This window comes from Muscardinus avellanarius (genome assembly GCF_963383645.1).
Source record: "Muscardinus avellanarius genome assembly, chromosome: 4".
NCBI classification, from domain to species: Eukaryota; Metazoa; Chordata; class Mammalia; order Rodentia; family Gliridae; genus Muscardinus; species Muscardinus avellanarius.
The window spans coordinates 10,069,553-10,091,636 of record NC_137789.1 but is presented as its reverse complement, the minus strand read 5'-3'; the positions used below and the strand labels follow the sequence as shown (position 1 = coordinate 10,091,636).

The 22,084-nt window shown below is 39.4% G+C and overlaps 1 protein-coding gene across 1 annotated transcript in view; it reads right to left on the bottom strand.

Annotated features, from left to right (window-relative positions):
- DNAAF11 (dynein axonemal assembly factor 11) overlaps positions 1 to 21,817 on the bottom strand; it is a gene marked incomplete at both ends in the record, with an annotated part of 91,592 nt that extends 69,775 nt beyond the window's left edge. Inside the window, 2 exons of the mRNA XM_080694715.1 lie at positions 17,227 to 17,304; positions 21,622 to 21,817. Coding sequence (XP_080550841.1) covers positions 17,227 to 17,304; positions 21,622 to 21,817 — 274 coding nt within the window. The remainder of the gene's footprint in view (positions 1 to 17,226; positions 17,305 to 21,621) is intronic.
- Positions 21,818 to 22,084: the final 267 nt, after the last annotated feature.

The following is a 22,084-nucleotide window of genomic DNA, read 5'->3' as shown; positions in this document are numbered from 1 at the left end:
AGGATTTCTAGTTGGGATATTTATATACCTTCAGTTATAGCATTTGGAAATATTTTATCCAATTCTATTAGTAACTGTTAACTCTGTTTACATTGTCTTTGGATATACAATATTTTTTTATTTTTTAGGGAGTTTGTATACTCTTCTGTTGCCTGTGCCATTGAAATCATATCCAAGAAATCACTGCCAATTTCAATGTTGTGAGGTTTTATGACCCAGATTTTCTTCTAAAAGTTTATAGTCTTAAGATTTATATTTAGGTCTTTTATCTATTTTGAGTTAATACTTGTATATGGGATTAGGTAAGGGTCCAATTTTATTCTTTTCCATGTAATTATTATTTTTCAACAATATTTAGTTAAAAGATTATTATTTCCACCACCAAATTTTCGTGGAAACCTTGTCAAAAATAACTGGACAATATAGGGAAGAATTTAGCTCTAGGCTTGTATTTAACTCCAATGGTTTATATATCTGCCTTTAGAACAGTACTACACTGTTTCAATTATTGTAGCTTCATATGGTTTGAAATCAGAAAATATATATCTTCTAGCTTTGTTCTTTTTCGAGATCGTTTTGGGTATCTAGAATCCATATTTCATATTAGGATAGATTTTTTTCTGAAAAATAAATATATAAAAATATGATAGTTTCACCAAAAAAATAGAAAAAAAATTCTCTGGTAAGAAAGAAAGCAAAAAGAAATATTGAAATGTTATCTTTAAGTCATCAAAAGCTTGGTATCAGACAAATGAAACTGTTATGTGAGATTATCATTTTTAATTTTGGATAAATTGCTATAATACTAGATGTCAACCACTAAGCCAAGCATGGGAGGGAAGGATGGGGAGAGAATGGGGTGGGGATCGGGTGGGGGCTGACTGGGCGATGTGTGCATGTATGTCTACAAAAGTTTGTATCCCACTATGATGTATGAATACAGTGCACCAATAAAAAAATGAAAAAAATATAGAAAAATATAAGATTAAGAATGGAACATCTTTACATGTAAAAAGCAAAGAAGTGCACAGAAAATTATAAGAATATGTCAAAATATAGGATCCCAACTTGAAGGGGCTCCTTTGAACAACACTGGTACCACTGGGTCATCTAGCTAAATAATGATAGCAACATAATCTACTGAATGAAATAAGTATCCATAAGTCCATATTGAGGTAAGGAAAATGAATGAATGAATGAATGAATGAATGGGGAGAAGGCAAAGTTCTTTCCTAATATTGAACACTATATAATATATAGGGAAGAAATAGAATTGGAAAGTCGTTATTGAGTATTACAACGAATACATGAAAGTATGATGAGGAATAGGATAGTCACGAAATATCAAAATATCTTTTATAAGTAACTCATTATTTAAAATAAATGATAACTGTTTTATTGTAGAGAAATGTGGCAGACATAGCCACACCTTTGGCTCTCTTTGTGTGACAGACACTCTGCAGCACACACACATATTATCTAATTTTAATTATCCATACACTATTTGCCATGTCTGAAATGTTTCTTTGTTTGTTTGTTCCTTTTGAGTGTTTATGTCCCATCTTCCTCTTTTAAAATTTAAGCTCCTCAGAGACTGATATATTGTCTTGTATATTACTTTATTTACTACACATAAAAATTCCCTGCCATAAGATAGGAGGATAAGAACTAATGGAAGAAAGAAAGAGATAGAGGGAGAGGGGGATGGAAGGGAGGGAGAGAGGAAGAGAGGAAGAAGAGAAAAAGAGAAAAAGAGAAAAAGAGAATGAGGGAGCCAGACAAAGAGACAAACGGGTAACAAACAGATCAGTCAACAGAGAAATTAGTTTTTTGGCTCAGGTGAAAACTAAAATAAGTACAAAATATTAAGCCAAATGAAAAGAGTCAGTCTTAGAAAATCAAGGATCTTAGACTTTTTCTTAAATGTGAAAGCTAAGATAAAATAGAAAACAAAAGAGATTTCAGAAAATGACGAGAAAACTCTGCAAAATAATGGAAGGGGGCAGGAGGAGGGAGGTGGGGGAGGAAAAAAGGGAGAACCAAACCAGTGAGGGAAACAGTTTGAATAGTGCTATGTCCATATATGAAGGTTTCACTACAATCACACGAAGGGGGTCAGGGGAGTGGAGTGGGATCTGACGGCATCACATCAAGGGCTGTGGCGTGTACGTTCACACCACATTGAACCGTGATGTATAATTGCACACACACACACACACACACACACACACACACACACACTATATACATATTGTGTATGTATGTCTACAAAAGTTTGTATCCCACTATGATGTATGAATACAGTGCACCAATAAAAAAATGAAAAAAATATAGAAAAATACAAGATTAAGAATGGAACATCTTTACATGTAAAAAGCAAAGAAGTGCACAGAAAATTATAAGAATATGTCAAAATATAGGACCCCAACTTGAAGGGGCTCCTTTGAACAACACTGGTACCACTGGGTCATCTAGCTAAATAATGATAGCAACATAATCTACTGAATGAAATAAGTCTCCATAAGTCCATATTGAGGTAAGGAAAATGAATGAATGAATGAATGGGGAGAAGGCAAAGTTCTTTCCTAATATTGAACGCTATATAATATATAGGGAAGAAATAGAATTGGAAAGTCGTTATTGAGTATTACAACGATATGAGTAATACATATCATACAACAATATGAGTAATACATATTGTGTGTGTGTGTGTGTGTGTGTGTGTGTGTGTGTGTGTGTGTGTTACCAGGGATGGAACCCCCAGGGGCATTCTACTTCCAAGCTACACACCCAGCCCTATGTTTAATTCTTTTTTGAAACAGGGTCTCACTGACTTGCAAAGGACCTCACTAAGTAGCTAAGAATGGCCGGAAAGTGAGATCCTCCTGTCTCAGCCTTCCAAATGCTAGCATTACAAGCATGTGCCACCACGCATAAATATATGTATATATTTAAAAGGTAATGAAGCAACTGAAGAAACACATGGCACTGATAAGATTCAATCTATGTTTAATTCCTTCAGTGCCTCCAGGTAATGATTATTACTATATTGTTATGGCAAATGTACTTACATAATATGAAATAAGACAACATACTTTAAAAGAGAAGGAACCTAGCTGTATTTGGGAGGCTGAGACAGGAGCATCACAGGTTCTTGGCCAGCCTCAGCAAATTAGTAAGACCCTCTGCAACTTAGTGAAACCCTGTTTCAAAATAAAAAAAAATAAAATAGTGCTGGGGTGTAGAGGTAGTGCTCAGAAGTAGAATACACCTAGGTTCAATCCCTAACACCACACACACACACACACACACACACACACACACACACACACACACAGAGTAAACTTTATTCTAGCTTTTAATATATATATATATATATATATATATATATATATTAACTCTATGGCTTCTGAGGTTACTGTGCATTAAGCTCTTCATAAGCAGTACCTGATTGATCCTGAGACCATGCCCATGAAAGAGATACTATACTTAATGCACCCACATAGGGCAGATAGCTAGGTGTGGGCTCTTGGCTCCATGAGGCTACCATTGAGAGCACTGGAGCCATTCCACTAGAGCTGGCATTCATCCCGTCTCTCCTCCCTGTACCCAGGCTGGCCCTGTGACTTGCCTGACGGTAGTCACAGTGAAGTTCTGGCACTCTGCAGCTGGGTCAGAAACAGCTCTACTTGGAAGACTTGCTCTTGGAAAGCTAACCCTGGAACATGTTAGAAATCATACGACAGATTTGACTACCTTGAGTTCATCAGTCTGTGAGAGCCCAGGCCATCTGGGGAAACTCAAGGGCAGTGTTGGAGAATGAGAACTGAATCTGCAAAGAGAGGCCAAAAGCAGCACTGGTTCCTCTAACAGCGGCTCCTCCATTGGTGCCAAGAACCCAGAAACTGAGAGCAACTGGAAGCCGCCAGCGGATGCCTGAGTGCGTATACGCATGCTATGCACTTTGAGGTAACTTTTGGTTGTTGTTTTCTCACTGAAATAGATAACTGGAATTCTAAAACAAGTGAGCTAAGAAGTTACCAATGTCTTTACCCCTCCTAAGTGAGGAGTTGGGATTTGAACTCAGATCTGCCCTCCCAAAGGCCTCTCTGAACTGGTATATTTGAGGGTCTCCTTGCTAGTGTTATTTATTACTAAAATGTCATCATCATCATCATCATCATCATCATCATCATCATTATCATCTTAAAGATCTTAAGCTAAAACTTTCTGAAACAAAAATCTGGGCCTAAAGTAAAAGCAGCTGTCAGGCCCCAAGAGTGGGTGGCCCAGGCAGGATTCAACAGGACCTCACAGGGGTAGAAAGGTAAAGGCTGGAGGAGGAAGAGAAGATGAGAAAAGACCAGAGTCAACAGAGAAGTGAGCACCGTCTGCCCTCCCAAGAAAGTGCTAATTCAAAGACAAGGCACTACACATGGATTCACATGACACATATAATTATGATAGCTCATTATGTGACATAAAAATATAAGGAGGGCCAGACGTGGTGGTGCATGCTTGTAATCCCCGCGCTTGGGAGGCAGAGACAGGAGGATTGTGCTGGTTCAGAGCCAGCCTCACTGGCTTAAGAGACCCTGTTTCCAAACAAAAAAAAATATAAAATAGGTCTGGGAGTGTAGCCCAGAGGTAGAAGGGCTTCCAGGAACCCCAGTACCACCAATGTGTGTGTGTGTGTGTGTGTGTGTGTGTGTGTGTGTGTGTGTGTGCGTATAATGTATATATCTATATGGAGGGTGGGTGGAAGAGAACGGAGAGCCCTCAGGGCAGTGTGAGAGAACAGGATCTACATCTTCCATATCAAGAAGCTGATAGATAATGTCTAAAATGGGAATGTTCCGAGATAACACATAGGCATAATTTAAGTGCTGGGAAATCTGGAGATAAGCATGATATAAGTGCATCATTTAGACACGTGTAGCAAAAGAAACAAAGAGAATTAAGAGTTATCAGTTCTTGGGAGCAGGACGTGGGAGTCTGTGGACACCGACAAAAGACTGCTGCTTTTCAATAAAAGTATAGCGTTATGTGTTTAAACTAGCTATGGATTTCTAGCGTAAAAATATTACACAGCAAAGGAAACAATCAACAGAGTGAAGAGACAACATGCAGAATGTAAGAAAATATTTTCAACCAACTCATAAGGGATTGATAACCAGAATCCATAAGAAACTCAAATCAATAGCAAAGCATTGCAATTAGAAATGGGCAACAGCTCCATGTAGGGAGGAAGACATACAAATGGCCAACAGGCACAAGAGAAATGCTAAGCATCACTAAGCACCAGGGGATGCAGTTCTAAGCCACAGTGAGAGTCCACCCCACTCCAGTTAAAGTGACTTTTTATTAAAAAAATATAGCAAGTGCCCATGAGGATATAGAAGAAAGGAAACCCTTGAGCACCGTTAGTGGGAATGTAATTCATTATAGCCATTGTTCTAACAGCATGGAGTTTCCTCAAAAAATTAGAAAGAGAACTATCATATAATTCACCAATCCCAGTGCTGGGTATATATCCAAAGGAAATGAAACCAGCATGCAGAAGGTACCGGCACTCCCACGTTTACTGCAGCACCATTCACAAAAGCCAAGGAGTAGAGACCTCCATGTGTCCACCAGCAGATGAATGAATACAGATGTGTGATGGGAACACTAGTTAGCCTCAAGAAGGATCAAGCCCTGTCATCTGCAATACAATGGATGGAACTAGAGGCCATCACATTAAGTGAAATAAACCAGCACAGAAAGATAAGCCCCAAGTGACTTCACTCATGTGGAGTCTAAAAGGTTGATCCCAAGAGGCAAAGGGTGGAATGGTGGGTAAGACAGAGGCTGGAGTGAAAGGGAAGGAAGAATGGGGAGAGACTGAGGAATGGCCATTAAGTTATAGTTAGGTGGGAAGAGAAGTTCTGGTGTGTGCATAGAGGGGGCTTGAGATGGCCATAATGCACTGCACATGTGCTCTTTAAAGAACTCAATGGAGACTTCCAGGAAGATGGCGAATGAGAAAAGCGGGGCTTAAGAGCCGCGCTAACAACCAATCTCCATTACCACAAAATCAGCACCTTTCATAGCCAGAAAACACCATCACCAGAGAAACAAAAAAATCACCAGGCTCCAGAGAGAAAGCGGACTGAGAACAGAGCTCAGAGCCACAGAGGAGATAACCAGCCTCACGCCCGAGGACGCGGCAGCAGGGCCATACTGCCGGCAGCAGCGGCAAATTCACTAGACGGCTACAGCAAGCCGAGGTGAGCTGCTACGGAACAGCCAGGCGGGATTTCTCGCCTCAGGTAAAATCTAAAGCTCCCAGTGGCTGAGCTCAGCACACGCCGCAGGGATTCAGAGTGGAAATCAAAACCAAGAAGAAATACGCCAGCCTCACGGCCGAGGGCATAGCAGCGGCGCCATATTGCCACCGGCGGCAGCAGCAGAGAATTCACCAAGTCCAGTACAGCTACATCTGCGAACTCAAGAACAGTGAGTCAAATTGCGGGCCACAGAGGAGAAATCCCAGTACTGTACTCCCTGGGACTTGACCCAGTGGGGGAGGGGCGGTGGCAGAGATATCACACCATAGGAGAATGTGCAACCTGGCACCCCCCACAGTCTAAAGCAGCCTCTATCGACTCTCTGGGTCGGAGACTCTGTGATACAACCCAGTAAAGGAGTAGTGGGGTCTGATTTACTACTGACTCGAGATACAGAAAACCTTAAGTGAAGACATAGTGACCCAAGGGAAGAACCCAGAGAAGGCACAAACTTCTGAAATCATGGGAAAGAAGAATAACACTGGAGCAATGAATGCCCACAACCCCACAACATCAGAACCCGATAAAAGAGAAAATCAGAGATTTCTAAAAGATCAAATCAGGAAAATAACTGTAGAAATAATAGAGGTGCTTCGAAAAGAACTCAGAGAGAGCCAAAAAGAGATAAAGGATGCAATTAATGAAGTAAAGACCTCAATTCAAAGCACAAACAACCGATTAGACCACATGGAGAATAGAATCTCGCCCTTAGAAGATGATCATTCCAAAAATGAACGCATAGTTTCTAATCTAGGAAAAAATATCCAACAGCAGGAATCTGACATTGAAGAAATATGGGCCCATTTTAAGAGAGCTAACCTAAGAATAATTGGAAGAGAGGAGGGAAAGGAAAGTGAAACCAAAGGGATCAACAATCTCTTCAAGGAAGTAATAGCAGAAAATTTTCCAAACATAGAGCAAGAGGTTGATACACAGGTCCAGGAAACTTATAGAACTCCCTTTAGACAGGATCGGAGAAGAGGATCCCCACGCCACATAATTGTCAAAATGACCAATGTGGAATCCAAGCAGAGAATCTTAAGGGCAACAAAAACAAAGGGCCAAGTGACATTCAGAGGCAAGCCAATTAGAATCACTCCAGACTTCCCAAACCAAGTCATGAGAGCCAGAAGGGCTTGGAGTAACATATTCCAAACTCTGAAAGAAAACAACTTCCAGCCAAAAATTTCCTACCCAGAAAAACTTTCTATCAAATTAGATGGAGAAATAAGAAGCTTCCATGACAAACAGAAACTGAAGGAATTTTTGTCTTCAAAACCAGCACTAGAGAAAATACTCAAAGAGATTAACTACAAAGAAGAAATAGGTAACACACACCAGAACCAGAGAAACAAGAGTTTCCATCCAACAGTCAACTAAGATTGGTTATTTGTGGAGATTCATTATTTATGTTAGTCTTTTACCTATCTCTAAATGGTATTGTTTGCCTTTATTGTTGTTAATTTTTAGGATTTCTAGTTGGAATATTAATATACCTTCAGATATAGCATTTGGAAATATTTTATCCCATTCTATTAGTAACTGTTAACTCTGTTTACATTGTCTTTGGATATACAATATTTTTTTATTTTTTAGGGAGTTTGTATACTCTTCTGTTGCCTGTGCCATTGAAATCATATCCAAGAAATCACTGCCAATTTCAGTGTTGTGAGGTTTTATGACCCAGATTTTCTCCTAAAAGTTTATAGTCTTAAGATTTATATTTAGGTCTTTTATCTATTTTGAGTTAACATTTGTATATGGGATTAGGTAAGGGTCCAACTTTATTTTCCATGTAATTATTATGTTTCAACAATATTTAGTTAAAATATTATTATTTCTACCACCAAATGTTCGTGGAAACCTTGTCAAAAATAACTTGACAATATAGGGAAGAATTTAGCTCTAGGCTTGTATTTAACTCCAATGGTTTATATATCTGCCTTTAGAATAGTACTACACTGTTTCAATTATTGTAGCTTTATATGGTTTGAAATCAGAAAATATATATCTTCTAGCTTTGTTCTTTTTCAAGATCGTTTTGGGTATCTAGAGTCCATATTCCATAGTAGGATAGAGTTTTTTTCTGAAAAATATATAAATATATGATAGTTTCACCTAAAAAAATAGATAAAACATATTCTCTGGTAAGAAAGAAAGTAAAAAGAAATATTGAAATGTTATCTTTAAGTCATCCAAAGCTTGGTATCAGACAAATGAAACTGTTATGTGAGATTATCATTTTTAATTTTGGATAAATTGCTATAATACTAGATGTCAACCACTAAGCCAAGCATGGGAGAGAGGGATGGGGAGAGAATGGGGTGGGGATCGGGTGGGGGCTGACTGGGTGATGTGTGCATGTATGTCTACAAAAGTTTGTATCCCACTATGATGTATGAATACAGTGCACCAATAAAAAAAAATTAAAAAAAAAACTCAATGGACTTTGAATATCTTCACCATAAAGAACGGATGATTTTGGGGGGAAGATAGGCATATTTACCTTGATTTGAACATTATACAATGCTTACATGTATAAAAGCATAGCATAGCCACCCATAAAATATATAATTTTATGTATCAATTAAAATTAAAAAATTATCGCCCCAAAAGTACAAAACCAAATAAATACGTTAATATATTTGAGATATTACTACTCCACAGTTGAAGGGAATTCCGTAAGTTCACATCTTCAAATATAGCTACAAATAAAAAGACAATAAATCAATTTCTATTAAATTAATAAAAAAAATCTAAAAGATATTGGCAGTACTCTGAGATAATAGTTACGCTTTTCAGCATGCAATCTGTCCACATATAAAGCAGGCTGAGTGCTGGGCTCACAACCTTTAATCCCAGTACTCGGGAACCTGAGGCTGGAGAAACTCAGGTCCAAATCCAGACTCAGCAACTTGGCAAGACCCCGTTTGAAAATAAAAATTAAGATGCCCCTGTATCAAAATAACTATGTATATTATTTATTTGATATATATACACTCAGATATATGATTTATTTCACATATATATTTATTTCAAATACATACATATGAAATAGGCTTTTAAAGTGATTCCTCCCATACTCAGAATTCTCTTCAGGAAAAATATTCCAATAAAATACCTCAAATGAAAGCAAAGTTGACTTGTACAAAGCTGTTCAGAACAGTTCTATTCATGATAAAAAATAAAAATACTTCTAGTTATTGAAAACATATCCATATATTTAATGATACAGTCATTAAATTATGAAAGTATAAACTCATCTATTATATAAAAAATGAATTTAAAACTCCATGTAGCTGAGTGTGGTGGCATACACCTGTATCCTAGTACTTGGGAGGCTGAGATAGGAAGGTCACAGGTCCTCAGACAACCTTAGCAACTTAGGGAAGCCCTAAGCAACTTAATGAGACCCTGTTTCAAAATAAAAAGTAAAATAGGGCAGGAGGTATAGGTTAGAAATAGAATACCCTTAGATTCAATCCCCAGAACCACACACACACACACACCCCTATATACATATAAACATAATAAAGTCAATATCTCTATATCTGCATACTTATTTTACATTGGCAAAAATGCTACATTGTTTTTGTAAACGTGGAAGATATATCTGAGGTGGTCTTATCTAAGGTACGGGTTCTATAGCATGATTTGGGGAGGTTCTGGAAGATATCTGAATGCTGTTTTCCTTCATGTATGAAAAGGCTGACATTTGGGAGCCTCCATTGAGGTGAAAAATTCATATTTTTTTTATTTTGCTTCTATTTTATAATGAAGGACTCAGGACCTTCCACATGTTTCAAAGCAGCAAATCTTAGCTTCCCTTTGACTTTTGCAATTAAAGCGCATTTACCATTCTACAGATGACTGATCCTCTTGTCTACCTGGCCCAGCCTGAGGAAACCACCCTGAGGCTAGAGCTTCTGCCTCCACAGAGTCCTGGCCTCTGTCTCCTGTCTCACAAAGGCCCAGCCCAGTGCCCCTGGGGAAATGGGGAGCCTACCGCCCCAGGAGGGCAGGGAGAGCACAAAGTCAGCAAAACCTCTATGTTCCAGGGTGGGGAAGGAGGAAGGAATCTGCGATTAAAAACGGGACACCTTATTTGGCCCTGGTGAATCCTCAAGAGAAAAAAGAAGAAAAAGGGAAAATTGGAGACTAGTTATTTTCCACCCAATAAAAGGAGAAAAAATATATTTAAAAATCATATTGAGATTTATTGAAGTAGGTAGGCTGACTATGTACACGTCCATCTTCCTCATCTCTGACCTCAAATACTTCAAAGTAAACAAAAAGTATGTGTGTTCCAGCAAAGATGCACCCTCCCTTTCTACTGCTCCTTCTACCTTCTTTCAAATATATTCTCAAACTACCCTGCCTCCTGTTTTTCCTCCCTAGAGCTCAAAGGCTGAGCACCGAGGAAAACCTGTGAGGGTAAAAGGCTGGAGGTCGGTTCAATCTGCAGACTGAAAAGCTCCCAAAGACAATAGTGACGAGGCTGCCCTCTAGTGGCTGATTAAAAAAGCGCACAGTAAAGCTGAACTCCAGGGCCATTAGGTCCTCCTTCCGTCCGTCCTTCCTTCCTTCCTTCGTTCTTTACTCCTCCTCCTTTCTCCTTCTCTCTTTCTCTCCCTCTTTCTCAAAATTTATTGGTACATTGCAATTATATATTACAGTGAAGGTCCATGTGTTAAAATCATATGTGCACAGTTTTTGCATATTTCCCCCCACACCCTCCTAGTCCCTCTTCCTCCTGAAAGGAGGAGTGGAACCCAGGGGCTTTTCTACCTCCGGGCTATACTCCCAGACATATTTTATACTTTATTTGGAAACAGGGTCTCACTAAGTTGTTGAGAGCCTCACTCAGTAGCTGATGCTGGCTTCGAACCTGTGCGATCCTCCTGTCTCAGCCTCCCAAGCACTGGGATTACAAGCATGCACCACCACGCCTGGCTCCTCCTGTAAGGTATTTTTCTGAACAAAAATGACAAGCTCTAGATCATCCAGTAGGGCATGAACATCTGAATTATTTCTCTGACATTTTAAGTTGAAATCTTACTACCACAAAACACAGACACAGAATAAGTGTTGTCTTACTATTAATTCCCAAGCTAACATAACGCCAGAGTGACGGTGTGGTACTGGGAAAGCACTAATTCCATTCCTAAAGCAGGAGAATGCCCAAGATGAAAAGAACCATCTCTACTTTGGCAATGATGTTGGCTTTGGTGCCTTGCAGATGATAGTTTTCCAAGTTGAGAGGGTAAAAATAAAAATATTATGATTCACATTTATAAATGTATTGACTTATGACCTTGATAGCCACTGAAGCATTCATCTGTACACTAGGAGGCAAGCTGACAGAGCTTGTCATGACTTGGGTAAAGTCCTCCAGCTGCAGCTGCTGCCAGATGGAGTGGGAAGGGAGGGCAGCTTGCCTGGCCCTGAGCCATGTCTGGCTCTGGAGCAAGGTGGCCAGTCAGCAAGCTCCGCTTACTCACAGAGAAGGTGGCCTGGCCAGGTAGGAAACAGCCTCACAACTGCAGAAAAAGCCCACCACCCACACTCTTTGTGATGATAAGCACACATCAAATATTGCCACTTAGAGAAAAAAAATCACAAAATAAAAGGCTGCAAAAGCAACAACCAAACAAGCAACAGGAAATCACAGATGAAAAGAATGAATGCAGGAAAGTCAAGAAGTAAATGCTAAGTTCTAACGAGTATCTCAAAAAAAAAATTTCAGAAGATATTTCACCCATAAAATTACAATGTTCATTTATGAAAAATCCAGCACCCAGAATACAGAAATGAATTTAGAAGAATAAAAAGTATAGCCAAAGTAAAAAGCCAGTTGTGAATGTACTGACTTATAAACTGAACGGGAATTAATATAACTCTGGAACTTAAATCCTGTGGAATATCTCAACAACAGAATAACAAATCAAAGGGGTTTAAATACAATATCCAGGTTAGGAGGCATGAAGGATCAGTCTAATACAATCAAAACCCAGTTAAACGGAGTTCTAGAGGAGATCAAAGTAAACAGAGAAGAGAAAAATTATTAGAAAATAAGTGAAGTAGATAGTGAAAGAAAAGAGGAAGGAAAGGAAATGAGGGAAGGAAGGAAGAAAGGAAAGAAGGAAGGAAATAGATCAAGACATTTGTACCTGGAAAAGATATTAAAAAATGAATGAGGCAGGCGTGTAGGCACACGCTTGTAATCCCAGCATTTGGGAGGCTGAGACAGGAGGATCATGGTTCGTGGACAGCCTCAGCTACTTAGTGAGGCCCTTCACAACTCAGTGAAACCCTGTTTCAAAAAAAGAATAAAAATTAGGGCTGGGGGTGTAGCTCAGAGGTAGAATGCACTTTGGTTCCATCCCCAGTACCCCCCCCCAAAAAAAAGAATGAATGAAAATGTTTCTAGGTTAAAACAAAATCTGAGCATTTGTCAACACCAGATCCATCCTACAAGAACTTCCACACAGAAACTGACCATATAAAATGATAGCATTGCTTAAATTACCTACTATGCTATAATTTGAATCGTGTGCCTCCCAAATCCGTATGTTGAAGTCCTGAATAGGTGAATTATCTTTGTGAAGGGGAAAGAGAACATGAATATCATGGAAACTATGAAGTGCTTTGGGTACAGGAATCCTAATACCAGCAAGATGGTTACCACTGAAGACTGATGACAACTCTAATACATTTTATTTGTGTTTAATCTTAACCAATAGGCTATTCCTTCTTTACCTCAGAAGAGCACTTCTCAACCCTCTGTATTTGCAATATTCTATAATCATGGTATTCTCTCTGTACTTTGGATTTTATATTTTCCTTGTTCCCCTTCAAACATGACTGGATTGCTGAGTTAAGTTTATGAATCTGTTATATGAGATTATCATTGTTAATTTTGGATAAATTGCTATAATATTACAAGTCAACCACTAGGCCAACATGGGAAGGAGGGATGGGGAGGGAATGGTGTGGGGATTGGGTAGGGGCTAACTGGGTGATGTGTGCATGTATGTCTACACAAGTTTTTTTTTTTAATCCCATTATGATGTATGAATACAGTGCACCAATAAAAAATTAAAAAAATATTCTCTGGTAAGAAAGAAAGCAAAAAGAAATATTGAAATGTTATATTTAAGTCATCAAAAGCTTGGTATCAGACAAATGAAACTGTTATGTGAGATTATCATTGTTAATTTTAGATAAATTGCTATAATACTAGATGTCAAACACTAAGCCAAGCATGGGAAGGAGGGATGGGGAGGGGACAGGGTGGGGATTGGGTAAGGGCTAACTGGGCGATGTGTGCATGTATGTCTACAAAAGTTTTTTTTATACCATTATGATGTATGAATACAGTGCACCAATCAAAAAATCAAAAAATAAAATAAAATAAAAATGAAATAACAATAAAATAGAAAAAAGAAAGAACTTCCACATAGCATTCTTCAGGTTGAAGAGAAAAGATACTAGAGAATAATTCAAAACCATATGAAAAACTAATAACCAGCCTGGCTCGGATACTGAGCGAGGCCTCCCTGGCTGTGGCAGGGCCGAAAAATAATACTATTAATAGAAGGAGTTAATGCTAACTTTACAGGCAAATATGAAAGTCAACATAAATATATTTTTGTTTGTACCCATTTTTCTCCCAGATTACTTTTAAATGACTACAAAAGCCTGATATAGCAGTACATACCTGAAATCCCAGTACTTGGGAAGCCAAGATAGGAGAATAACAGATTTAAAACCAGCTTCAGCAACTTAGACCTTCAGCAACTTCATCAGATTCTATTTCAAAATTCAAAAAAATTAATAACAAGGGCTAGAGGTGTAGCCTAGATCCAATTCCTAGTACCCAAAATAAGAGTTTACCATAAAAAGAAATAAAACAGAATTAAATGAAACATTTTCTGTTCATTTTATATAATGCCTACATTATCCTGACCGTAAAACCAGAGAAATTTCAAGAAAGGAAAGCCACAGGCACAATTAAGATAGCTGTGATTTAAAGAACACCATTCAGAGCCCGGCGTGGTGGGCACGCTTGTAATCCCCACACTTGGGAGGCGGAGACAGGAGGATCGCGCAGGTTCCAAGCCAGCCTCACTGTCTTAAGAGGCCCTATTTCCAAATAAAAATAATATAAAAATAGGTCTGGGAGTGTAGCCCGCAGGTAGAAGGGTTTCCAGGAACCCCAGTACACAACCCCCAAAAAAGAACACCATTCAAGAAAGTTGAAAGAATTCCATAACTAGAAAAATAATCTTCAATGTATTTGTCTGATCAGGATCTAGAATCCAGACATACAAAGAGCCCTTAAAATTCAATGGCAAAAGTACAACCTAACACAAAGCAGTTAAAAACTGGGAATAACTATTTTTCTAAGGTATACATATGGCAAATAAACACATTTGAAGGCAGCCTACCGTAACTTAATTAGAACTTGCCTCAAAATAATGTGTGTTTGTGTGTGTGTGTGTGTGTGTGTGTGTGTGTGTGTTACTGAGGACTGAAATCAGCCAAGCGATATCCACAGCCCTTTTTATTTATTTTTATTTTGAAACAGGGCCTTGTTAGGTTGCTGAGAGTCTCCCTAAATTGTGGAGGAGAGTTTCAAACTTGCACTCTTTCTGTCTCAGCCTCCCAAGTATCAGATTAGACATTTTTAACAGGTCTGAGTGTATAGCTCAGTTGTAGAACACCCTGGATTCAATCCCCAGTACATCCCCCCCCACACACACACACATGCTTAATCATTAGGTAAACACAAATCTGAACCACATTGAGATACCACTTCACATCTACAAGGACAGCTACTATAAAAGCAAAAACAAAACAAAACAAAACAAAAAATGACAAGTACTGGAAAAAACGTAGAGAAATTAGAGCCTCCAGAAATCACTAGTGTGAGTGTAACTACTTTGCAGAACAATTTGGAAGTCCTCAAAAAGTTAGTTACCATACGACTCATCCATTTTCATTTCTAGGTATATGCCAAATTACTTGAAAATGTACCTATGCTCACGGAGAAATTTGGATATGCGCGTCCACAGCAGCTTGCTTCATAATGGGCCCCGATGGAAGCAATCCAACGGCCACCACTTGGGAGGGGCAAGCAAGATACGGTGGAGACATACCACAGAATATTGTTTGGCCATAACAGAAATAGAGTATCAAAACGAGCTGCAAGTTGGCGGGACCTTGAAAGGATGAGGCTGAATGGAAGCAGCTGGACACACAAGACCATATATTGTGTGATTCCATTTGTTATGAAAGATTCAGAGTGAGGAAACTCTAAGGAGAACGAGTAGATTTGAAGTTGTCATGGCGGGGCAGCGGCAAATGGGAAGACGATGCCAGAGCACACGGAAATCTCTGAGGTGATAAAAATATTCTGAAATGGAGAGTGGTGAGAGAGGCCCACCCTAATGGCTATCCTATGAACACTGAGGTTCCAGAGTCAAAACAATGAATTTTATGGTATGGGAATTATACCTCATTTTAAAAAATGGTCTCAATAATCTACTATGAGTATTTGTAATATTTGGAGCAAAAATACATTTTAATTTATTTTTTACATGACCATTCTGAGTTGGATTAGAGATTGTGTAAAAACTCAAATCATTAAAATCAGAAATTAATGTAAAATATACTGTGCTCAGAACGTATAAATAAAAGATAACTTTGTTAAATGGAAGACTTCTACACATTAGCATCATCACTTAAATAAATAAAGAGTAGTAGACCAAGAGAAAATATTTGTAACATATAGGACAATGCATTAATACTTGTAATGTACATTTACCAAAAGAGACAAATCAATAGAAACTTGGCCAAAAAGCCAGGTGTGGTGGTACGTACTTGTAATCCCAGTACTTGGGAGGCTGAGACAGGGGGATCTCAGGTTCATGACCAGTCTCAGCAACTTAGTGAGGTCCTCCACAACTTAGTGATACCCTATTTCAAAATAAAATAAAATAAAATAAAATAGGGTTGAAGATGTAGCTTTGAGGTAGAATGTCCCTGGGTTCCATCCCCCATACCACTAAAAAAAACGTGGCCCAAACCAAAAGATATAAAATATATCTGAATACACATTAGAAAAATTAAAAATCATCTGAAAGCTGACATGCAAGCTCAGTATTCTTAAGTGAGCTGCAAAATAAAACCATCATTAAACAACATCATAGGCATACCTGAAAAGTATACTGTTTATAGAAAGCATTAGCAAAGAGTAGAAATGGGCACTTCTATAGACTATCAGGTGCAAGTGTAAGAAGTAGATACATTTTTTTTTCGGAGAACAATTTGGCAGTATATTTCAAAATATGCATATGTAAACCCAGGAATTCCATTTCTAAATAAAATCCTTGAGAAACTGTGCACATGCCCACAAAGAGAAATGCAAAAGGAGCTCGCTGCAGTCATGCTTGTCATAGCAAAATGCTGGAACCCTCCCAAATGTCCATCTGCAGACAGAGAGAGAGATGAGGCTGCAGTCGTTTCATTGTACAGCCCCAGCCCGTGCGTGACCATGTAGAGAACAAGGTGATTTCAATGAAGAAATTAATCTTCAAAACAATACCCACAGTGTGATTCCATTGATAGAAAGAAAAAAAAAAAAGCAAAATGAAATAAAACCACCTTTTAAATACTCTTACTACCTCTGAGAAAGAAACTTAGTTGGGAAAAAGTGAATTTCTCTTTTTTATTTATATACCACATTTTGTTCAAATTTTTATAGTAAGAATAAATAAATATAAGATTTTCAAAAAATCAATTTAAAAAGTATGCTTATTATTAATGTATATTATTGAAAGCTATTTTAAAATGTTGACTTAAGTCATAATAAAATAAAGAAGATAATTCTTACCTTCCAGATTTTCAATTTTTTCAATGTTGTTTAAAGCTAAATTCAAATATTCAAGTTTCTTGAGTTTGTTAACATTTTCTGAAATACACAATGTAATTAATATTTAAGATAAAAGAATTTTGCATGCTCTATTGCAAAAATGAGAAAGAAACTAAAAGGACTATTATTATGGTTATGAAAATCATGTTGCCTTTTCAAATCTTTTTGCTGCTACCTAGGCAACATCCATTTCCCCCTCAGTATTTCATAATGGAACCTAGATTTGCTCAAGTACCTATCTGGCCCCAACTCCAGGGGTTTAACCAGGCTGGCCCAGGACCTAGGCATCTGATTTCTTTTAGTAGAGAAGGCTACAGGACCCAGGCCTAAGCCAACCATCCCATGACAGTCTCCTGGCCGCCATGTACGATAGCTGAGAGCAGGAGCACTACTCAGATGAAGAGAAAGATCTGCATTCCACGCTTGAGATCTTCCTATCTCTTTGTCCTGCCAGATGAAGTCCTAGCTCGGCTGGTGCTCACAGTCAATCGTGAGGGAACCAGTTATTGCGCGAAGCCCACACTGTGGTAGGTGGGACAGAGAGAAAACATCAACAAACCTTTCACTATGCTTTACCTCTAGATAAAATAGATTTTCTTACCGGTGAGATACATTGAGTTGGGTCTCTGTAACTTCAAGCAAAATCATCCCGATACAGGACTACCTTTCCTAATCAATCTGAATGCCCATATAGGCAAAACACCAAGTATAAGTCAAGGAATCCATGAAATATGGAGCCTTTTAAAAATAGCTACTAATAAGACATGGCTGACAGTGCTGTGTGCTCATTATATGCAACACAATGCTATGAGCATTTTGCATGTATTATCCAGTCCTCATAATAACCCTGTGAAGGTAAAATCTATTGCTATCTCCTCTTTACAAATGTGAACACTAAGGTACAGAGAATTAATCCACTTGTCCAAGGTTAAATGGTACAGCCAAGAAACTGACTCAGAGCTTGGCACTAAATTCTTAATCCATACCTTAAAAAACAGTTCTTTCTAAGATGCCATGAAAGATGACATTTCTGTTGAGGGCTGTATTTGGGACAACCTCACTTAATGCCTCTTCTGTCCATTTCTCAGGGACCTCATAAAAATCAAACACGGTGGTTTATAATCATTACCCTATGACCATTAATAGTTCGTCTAAAATGGACAAAACAGTATATATTTGTTCCCATAGACCTGAGGATAAGCTTCGCTCTTGGGGTCTCAGTCTATTCACTTTTTTAAAATGACTATTTGTAGCTAAATTAGTTTCTCTCAGCAACTAAATTACTCAAGTAATACTAATGTTTACAAAAGGCTCTCTAGCAACATCTGAGCATTCAATAGTCAACAGATTTGGAGGCTTTTTTGTGCCAAGAATTATGATAGACAGAACATCTAGTCTGTATTCTGCCCAAAAATACTCAAAAATACCCTTGTTAAAATAGCCAGCCCACAGAAAAATACCTGTTCCAAATTAGAATCCTCATTTCCCACCTTTTGTTACATGAATAGCCCTCTAAGTGCTAATGAGTCACCTGGCAAATAACATAAGATTTGTTCAGGAAGAATTTCCTCAATTAAGTCCTCAAGAACCAAGGAGCCGGCTGGACTAGTTGGCAGAGGAAGGGGAGCGGTGCTGCATAGAGAAGTGTCTAGGTCCTCTTGAGAAGATAGAAGGGGGTCTGAGGGTTCTATTCCCACCCGTTCCAGAAGCAGTGTCACCAAGGGCCACAAAGCTGACCCATCAACTTGGAGTGGACCAAACCCCTTCTTGGGTGGATGAAGCTCTGCAGCCCCAGCCTTTTGGGCCCATAGGCAAGCTGTGGGAAAGTCTGCTACTGAGCCCACCCCCACAGGTTCTGCACTGTAATAGGACCCCAGATGGTCCTCAGCTCACACTTGCATCAATGCTAAGCAGAGCCTTCCTCCGCAGCCCATCTGCACCTCCCAGCAAGGGAGGGAGCTTTAGGAAAGGCATTTGTTTTGCAAACTTCTACCTCAATGGCACAAGAACAAGTCTGAATCCTCCAGAAGTAGTTTCACTTGCTAGATGAGTGCCTAAGTGCCTATGGGTGGAGCAGCACTGAAAAATCCCATTATTAGGATTTAAAAGAGTGTTTAATTTAAGAATACTTTGGAAGCAAAAATTTAAGCTTTCTCACAGCTCTGAAAAGGCCTGAAATACTATGCTACTAATTAGTAATTGTGATGGACCCAGCTGTGGAGATTAAAATTTCGGGAACTCTTTTAGATGTGTACAATTAGGATGGTTCTTCAATACCCCCATGCATAAAAGCTGGTGGTTTTCTGTAACAGTCCTTTTAATTGAACAGTGTGCCAGGGTTTCTAATTTCTGGTAAAGGAAAAGATGCCGAAAATAATTATCTGAAGAAATAAAGTTTTAGTCAATCTTTAAAAAACGGATGCAAATTTGAGCATTTTTTCCCCCAATTCTAGAGCCAATTTTCAATTAGCCAGGGAACTAGAGGTGACCGCACCACCAGGGTTTCTCAGCAATACTAGCATCTTAGGCTGGTAACTCTTTCCTGTAAGAGCTACCCTGTGTATGTAGGATGATTAGCAGTAACTCTGGCCTCTGCCCTCTAGATGCCAGCAGCATCCCCCCACACCAGCGCGTGCACACACACACACACACACACACACACACACACACACACACACACACACATATACCTGTGATTACCTAAAATGTTTCCAGATTTCGCCAGTTGCCCCTGCTGAGAACCACTACACATCACTGCAGAGTGGACTCTGACTCAGCGCAGCCCCCTGGGCCCCGGGGCAGAGCACACAGGTGGGCATTCTCTCTGCCTCCTCCACTCCCGCTGGCCCTTTTCCTCCATTTCTGCTCCTAACTTCATTTGGTTGCCCGGGTGCTCTGGGTAAATGATGATGTTAATAACAACAGTGGCATAACGGCTTTCATTTAACCAGCACTTAGCTCATGCAGGGTCAGGGTTCACGGCCAGCTGGGTCTGGTGCCAGAGCCTGTGCTTACCTTCACCCCTGGACTATGCCATTGCTGTTCCAAATATTTCCAACCCTCCACCTGTTCCCACATGGCAGGGCCTCCCCAGGAGTGACTCCACAGGCCTCCCTTCACTCTGCCCCTAACTCATTCTTGTGGGGTACAGGTGCTGCTGGCAGACAAAGGACTGGGTTATCTGATGACTAGATTTGGAGAAGAATCTGAACAGGTTCAGTTCCACCCTCTCTCTTGGCTTCCAGCCTCTGTCAGCAGAAAGAACGTGGTCCCAACCCCACTGCAACTCCACTGTCATAAAGCGAGGATGCACCTGGATAAGGGACATCTAGGGTTGTCCAGTTCTCCATGTGTTAGAGTTAGATATGAAATGTCCCCTAAAGAGCTCACTTATTAATGTTTGGAGTGGATGTAATTGAGTCCTGCAGGTTGTAATCCCAGGACTGGATAAAGACACTGTAATGAGTTTACCTGAGTGGTATGTGGTAGGCCAGTAGGCTGTGGCTGGAGGAGATGGTCCCTGGGGGTGCGGCTGGCCTTAGAGCTTATCAATGGCTTCTTCTTCCCCTCCATGATGTGAGGAGCAAGGCCCATGTGCTCTCCTGCTCCCCGCCTCTGGCCGCTATGCCCTGAGATCTTGTTTCCCAGCCTCACATGGATTGAACTCAAAACTGTAAGAAAGCAAACCTTCTTTCCTCTAAGTTACATGGTCAGGCCTTTAGTTTCTGGCTATGAGAATGCTGACCAGAATACCATGTAACTTAAGTAGACAGGTTTCTCCTGGGGCAGGATAGACAACTACACTCAGCTGCAAGCCTAAGCCATACTCTTCAATAGTTTCATCAATTATAATGCTAATATTTTTATCTTGCCCCCACCTGATCCTTGTTTTTACCTCTTATTTTCCTTCCAAATTGGAACCTCCTTCAACAATATACAGCCCTGAGCACAATGTCGTGCATGTATATGGTATAGAGGACCTAGCTGTGCCATTTATAATAAACTTACAAGGACTTGTTAATTCTAGCATAGTTCTTTAAGTTCCATGAAGTGACGTAAAATACCTGAATTATATTCTCATATTTTTCAGACTTCAAAACTCAGGTCAACTAATGTGTTCCCACATCACCTGCTCTCCCAAAACCCTGATGAAGATTCATCCAGGCAACAAGGCTAACTACACCTGGTACAGTTCAGGGAAATGATCCACACACAACCACTGAGAGATGCTTTGTCTATGACATGTTCCCATGTCCTTTTTCAGTGATTGTCTCCTTCTAGGAATAGCACTAATAGTTTCCATCTCCCATCTTTAAAAAAAAAAAAAACTCATGACAACAAAGTATTGAAACTCACCAATTTTTCCAATAAGGTTATTTTGAAGATAGAGGATCTTTAAATCCCGGCACCATTTGTCAATATGTTCTAGTCTTTCTATTTCTTGCTGATGCAAGGAGAGCTCCTCCAGGGAAAAAATCACGCAGTCGTTGTGCTCAGCATTCCGCCGGATAAGATCCTCTGTGACTGAAAGAAAACTCGTTACACACGGCATTCCCATCCCCTCTGGTCATCGTCAGGTCATGATGTTATTAATACACTGGCTTTTCTTTGCAGTTAAATGTCAGTTCTCGGGCCCAAGTAATTTTCAGAAGGAAAGAGATCATAAAAGTGCTGCCTCCTCCTGGTGAGTTTGTGATAGTACGATGTGAGCCAGAGGGGAGGAGATGTGTTGATGTCCTGAATCTCATCATCTCATGTGTCTTTATGTGTAGAGGGTCTTTATATATTTTAATGCTGAATGAACAGAGACAAAGTCAAA